Source organism: Anguilla anguilla, chromosome 2, assembly GCF_013347855.1.
Source record: "Anguilla anguilla isolate fAngAng1 chromosome 2, fAngAng1.pri, whole genome shotgun sequence".
Taxonomy (NCBI): Eukaryota; Metazoa; Chordata; class Actinopteri; order Anguilliformes; family Anguillidae; genus Anguilla; species Anguilla anguilla.
The window spans coordinates 39,094,240-39,100,239 of record NC_049202.1 but is presented as its reverse complement, the minus strand read 5'-3'; the positions used below and the strand labels follow the sequence as shown (position 1 = coordinate 39,100,239).

Sequence of the window (6,000 nt, the reverse complement as noted above, 5' to 3'; positions counted from 1 at the left end):
ACTTCTGCAAGCTAAGTAATAAAAAATACATGAATGAGTTAGCTTCTATCTGATAGCATGGGGCATAATTATGCAAAAACTGTAGTACATAGACTACTGTTAAAGCCATTTTAAGGCATTAAATAAAGATGCATTGTATAGTGTTGTGTATGAGTGAAAGCATGGACTGGTAGTTCTTTCATCCTATATCTTCGCAAATATAAAGTTGGAGTGAAATTACCAGCAAAAATTAATTTGACAAAATGGCAATAACTATGTACCAGACCCATTAATTAACAATGTTAAAATAAAAACGGCAGAAATAAGGTCAATATCAGTGCAGCTTCTAAAAATTTGTTTTTATTGAAACCACATCCACTGTATATGTATGCATTTTTAATTTTTATTAGTTTATTCATGTATCCATCGTAATAGTTTTTAGCATGTATCTGTTGTAAGAATTCTAGTATGTTCACATTTACATAGTACAGTGTACAGCATTAGTACAGAGAACATTCAGCACTTTTATTATTAGAAATGTACTCCTGGAACCTCTGAAAGCCACAGTGACACCTTTTCTTATCATAGACCCAAACCCAAACAGCTCTTTAGTCCTTCTCCTTCCAACACTGTCATCTGATATGTAAAAACTCGGAATAACTGTATACTAATTATACACTATGCGATGACAAAATAGTGCCTTGATTTCCTGTCTACTCATTGCAGCATCAAATATTACAAATTTACATATGTGTGTCTTTCACTGTGGGTCAATTAATCCCAGTGCAGTCTTCTCAGCAGCTGTATTTTAAGTATGAATACTGTGGTGGCAAATTTTGATGTAGATCCAATCTAACTGCTGTAATCTTCAGCCTTTTATATGTGTTGATGTAAGAAATCAGTAGTTTTTTAAAAAGCTTAAATTCAGAATTAATTCCAAAATGAAAGGACAATGTGCATTGTAGTCAATCTGTAGTCATATTGTGGCCAAACATGTTTCTTTTTGGTATAATGCAATAAGTACATTATCAAAATCATTTTCTAATTCTCAGCTCAGTCAAGTTCTTGGAATCTGTTTAGTCAACACAGTTCAAAAGACAAGAATGCAGAGAGATCTCAGATGTTATAGACATATTCAGAGAATATGCAGAGACCAAAACAAAACAAAAATGCTTTTTTTCTTTTGACAAAACTGTATTTTGAAAGAAATCATATAAGGTGTCCAGTCATCCCTCTGAGTCAATCAGCATTGGGCCAACTTTAGAGGAGTGAACTCTTGATGTGGGAGCATGGATGTGGAATGTATTTGTGTCACCGTCATCCTTGGCTCCTGAGATGTGGGGAATGGGACTGGTCCATTCTGAGCCTGACATTTTACATTGCTATGCTGACTGTGACCACAGCACAGGCAATTTAAATCTTCTGGAAAAAATAAAAATAAAAAAAACATAAACACAAACATCAAAGAACACCTGTGATGGGATTCCCAGGCACTTGTGATGCATATTACACATTTACACATAAGTGCTACAAACAAGTCCTGTAAAAGTACACAATTTATTAAATGATAATACTATTTAGTGTTACGATAAAAAAAAAAATCCAAAAACATTTTATAACATATGCACAATGGAGAAATTCACCTTCATTTAGCGGTACTATATGTATATACACAAATTCAGACATGTAGTAATTGCATGTTTATACATTTTTATCACTGGACCAGAACTAAAAACTCTTGTGTAGCATAATTAATGAACAAATTGAAAAATAATTAAATTATCTAAAAAGAGATAAAGAATTGTATCTGTATCTGTTTATCATCTGCTGTCCAATGAATATGCGAGAAACAGAGCGTCTGTGGGATATTCTGATGGCTTTTGGGTCACGTGCACTAAGTACGGTGGTGTATAAGCTAACGGGTTTCTGAATTGGCCAGACCGGCCTTCATCTCTTGGCTGCCAATAAAATGAGCACCGTAGAAAATAGGTGGCAGATAATGACAACATGGCAATCTAATTCACACTGAAATGATCCCCTAATACTGCAGAGTAGAAAAGCCATGTAAAAACATATTTGTTGCTGATTTCAGTCCATTTTGTGAACAGTTCTAGACCCCTTTTATTGTGAGGACCAGAGAAAGGGACAATTTTTAAAAACAACAGTCATAAATTTTACAGCTTGTTTGTTAGTAACACTAGTAATGCTCACAGTCAAGGTCTCTTGATTCTGTGCAACTGCCCAGAGTTGTGTTCTTGTAGATTATAGTTTAAGATGGCAATGTGAGATCGTGGTTTGGAGGTGGGTTGTCTTGTTAACGTTCCATGTAGTCAGTGGCATGTAAACTTAATCAGGACTGAAATCTTGCTTTTGTCTGCACTGGAATGTCTATTGTCTACCAAACCACCCTTGCTGATTTTATAGTGAACATAGTCTTTCCATTGAAGATTGAATTAACTCACTATTGTATCCAAACTGCTAACCATCTTATTCGCATAGAGTGATCACAAAATTGTCTCTCTCCCTCAAACATATTGAATTTTAAATCCATACTAGACTGTAGGAATCAGATTGTTACAGTTTGCATACAGCGATACTCTATTCCTGCTGGTGGCACTAGTGCTGATTTGCTGAAGCACAGTGAGAGCTTTACCCTCTCAGAAGATCTTCTGCTCCAGACTCACGGTCCATTCTCAAATTCTGCCAACTACCTACTTTTTCAAGCTGAATTTGACAGAAATCACTGTGCGTGGCAGTATAGCTGGGTTCAAACTCAATGCTGTGGAGACAAAAATGGTTTTACTCCAACAAGCTGTCAGCAGCATCCTATAGCTAAGCTCCTCTCCTTTTAAAGTGTTTATTCCATACATTGAGTAACATTAATATTTAAACTCCATATGCTTTTATGCAGACCTCTTTTCAGATATAACATCCCTGGGCTGGTTGTCTTTAGTTCACAGTATATGAAATTCAGACATTTCCAGCAGAAAGGGGTTTTCCCAACAACACACTTATCCATCCTGTAATAATCCCCCCATCTTGCTGTTTGTAATACCAATTGTCAATAATTTTATTTACAAAACAACGAAGCAATAAACAATATAAATGTCAAGCCACGTATGAGGAACCCTGAGAACATACTCCTGAATTTTTGACCTGATTCTGCAGCATAATATGTTTGAATACCTATATTACTGTATATGTTACATTTGACATGTGATTATGTGGATCAGTATACTTCACAAGCAAGTGGTCTGGTCCTTTGCTAAGGAGGCAGCACAAAGCTACAGCGAGAAGACAGGCCACGGTACAACATGTTGTAAATAATGTGACACCTGTAGGATACCTTCTGAGAAACAGATTACACGTTTCCAGTTTCATTCAGGTGCCCCCGATGAGTCCCTGCTCACAGAATATAGCAGATCTACTTAGTTCCGCATTAAGCTTACAACACTTCAAAATAAACCCAGTCATGCTTAATATCTGTCTAAGAATGTTCCGGTAATGCGCTCCATATTTATAACCACGCTGCACCTGGCACACATTAGAGTAATGGTTAAGGAGTGGAGCCCTAGGTAATAGCAGGTATACTTGCAGAGTCATATCTGTTACCTTTTGGCAATGTCCATGCTTTCTCTTTACATTCGTTTCCCATCAGCATGGTTATTTTACATCAGCCACGCTTTGCGGCTGGGAGTGAGTGCCGAGTGTAATGTGCGTCTGAGCGCCGTGTCTGGAGGGGTTCAAGGTTTCCTTCCCTGTCCTTCCCTTTCGGGTTCAGAGTGAAGGACCCTGGAACCAATGCCTTGTGTCATGCAGATGAATCTCAGAGAGCAGCAGCCAGTGTCACATTTCCACTTTCAGCCGCTTGGTGAAAACCCTTCTCCCCTTCCAGCCAACCTACTCAGACAACAGGGTCGTGTGAAAGTGTGTTATGTAGTTCCACGAATTGCATATTCATTATACGCAGCTCCACTCCAGTGTAAACATAAAAGATAAAATGAAAGTAAAACCAAAAAGGAGAAATTTTAATGATATAATAAGCTTGATAATGACTTGAAAATGTGCAAACTATTCTCTAAATTATATAATCCCTGTCCATATGTGAGGTTGGAGAAAAGGAGTTGACAGGCATTGTTTTGTGGTGCTGTTGTTTCTGAAGAAGTGGTTACACCCCAACCAAAGCGTGTGCTAACTTCAACCTTTGCATGCCGGCTCTCTTAGTTATTCATGTCTGGCAGGTCACTGGGTCTTTAATCTGAGTGGGAAGCTGCTGTAAGCCAGCAAAATCAGGCACAAGCCATAGAACTCTAGTATATAATCACAAACATCGGTATACTTTATTTTACAGAATATACAATGGGTTAATATAGGTCTTTGTGGTTTACTTCAAAAGGGAGGCACTAAGTTCAGAGTAAAAAGAGGACAGAATGGGTTCCCCAGTTTTCCTCTGAAGAATAAAGATTGTGAGCAAAATCGGGGAACCAAAGATAGGAGAAACATGACAGAGAGAGAAAAGAAGAGAATGAAGAAAGAAATGGAAAGAAAGAGGGAACACACACTTGGATTTTCACTGCATAAAGCAAATGTGTGGATCTTTTCCCACAGTGAGGCGGTTTTCTTGGAAAAGTGTGACAGACAGTGAAAGAGAGGCACACCACCAGCGGTGGTTTCAGAAGGGACTGAGCACAGTATTCCTATTGGAGGAAATACAGAGTGAAGCACTATTATAGCTCTGGCTGAGGCAATAGTTTAGATGTAGCCTATAGTAAACCTTGAGGAGATACAGCTTCTGGTCTCTCTGTTTATCTTTGTAAAAGGGAAAGGGACTAAGAGGAGAATACTGACAATGGGTCACATGGGTAACATAAATCTGAAGGAGCAATAGTGATGGTGGTGGGGGGGGGGGGGGGGCCGGGCAGGATGGGGGACGAGTGGGGGGTGTTGGGCATAGTTGAATAATGAACTGAGGACCGCAGGCAATCAAAAGGAGTGGGAGTCAGTGTGGAGAATGTGGACATGAACTCCTTCCTCTAGGGTGGGGGCTGGGAGGAAAGAGAGGGAATGGTTTTTTTTTCTCCTCAATCCTTCATTAGAAACCTGTTCCCTTTGAAAGAAAAAATCCAACCAACTAGACTTCTGTCTTTGGCGGCACCTTTCGCAAGGCGGCCTCCCCTACCGATAAGCGTCCTCCTTCTCCGTCACGCAGGATCCCGCACCAGATACGGCGGTAGTGGGCAGGAGGAGAGCCTGACCGGGTCTTCACACGGCGGAAGTGGCGGTGGGTTCGGCGCTGGGGCTGAGCGCCAGGCTCTGGGCGACGTCGTCCCGGTTGATCTTGCGCAGGGCCGTGCAGAGAGCGTCCACGCTGGCGCAGTCTTTGCTGGCCCAGTCGGAAAGCAGCGCCCGGATTGGATGCTCCTCCTGCCGGAAGGAGGCGATGTGCTCCTCCTCGTAGCCCAGCAGCCCCGCCAGGTTGCACCAGTCCGTCTCCTCCTCGTCGCTGGCCTCCTCGCTTCCGCAGCCCCTGTTCAGCAGCTTCTCCACCTCTTCACGCTTGTGGGGGGGTAGAGCCAGGATGGGTCCCCCATCCACCTTCATGACTACTGAAAGCAAGGAATGAAGGGAATTAGCTCCAAGCTCTTGATCCACCTTTTAGTAATACAAAATTGTATGAATCATTTACCTCAGTTTTAAAAATGATAGGTGAAGAGGAATATTGGTTATAAGAATTTCAAAGGAAATGATGAAAACAAGCATCAAAATTTTGCCATTATATTGTGTTCACAGTCTTTAGATCTGTGTGGCCATTCTGCAATTAAATCTGTTACAAATTTGTATTGTTAAGGCAGCAGCTGTGTTTGCGAGACTAGAGTTCTGATCTCAGTTTTCTGCTGTTTGCAAGCCATTTCACATATAATATTACAGTTTCCTTAAAGTGTATTACATCTACACCATTACATGCTGTAGACTGGCTGATGTTGCCATAGTTTTTTGTTAAATTGAGGCTCTGAATCCCAG

At 40.5% G+C, this 6,000-nt stretch overlaps 1 protein-coding gene across 2 annotated transcripts in view; it reads right to left on the bottom strand.

The window, feature by feature from the left end:
- Positions 1-319: 319 nt before the first annotated feature.
- Positions 320-6,000, bottom strand: part of LOC118221930 (tumor necrosis factor receptor superfamily member 16-like) — a 42,991-nt gene continuing 37,310 nt past the window's right edge. The window contains exon 6 of one of the 2 annotated variants that reach the window (XM_035407378.1): positions 320-5,582. In XM_035407378.1, coding sequence (XP_035263269.1) covers positions 5,242-5,582 — 341 coding nt within the window. In that variant the 3' untranslated portion in view covers positions 320-5,241. Of the gene's footprint in view, positions 5,586-6,000 lie in introns of both variants that reach the window. The other variant, XM_035407377.1, reaches the window with a different exon arrangement.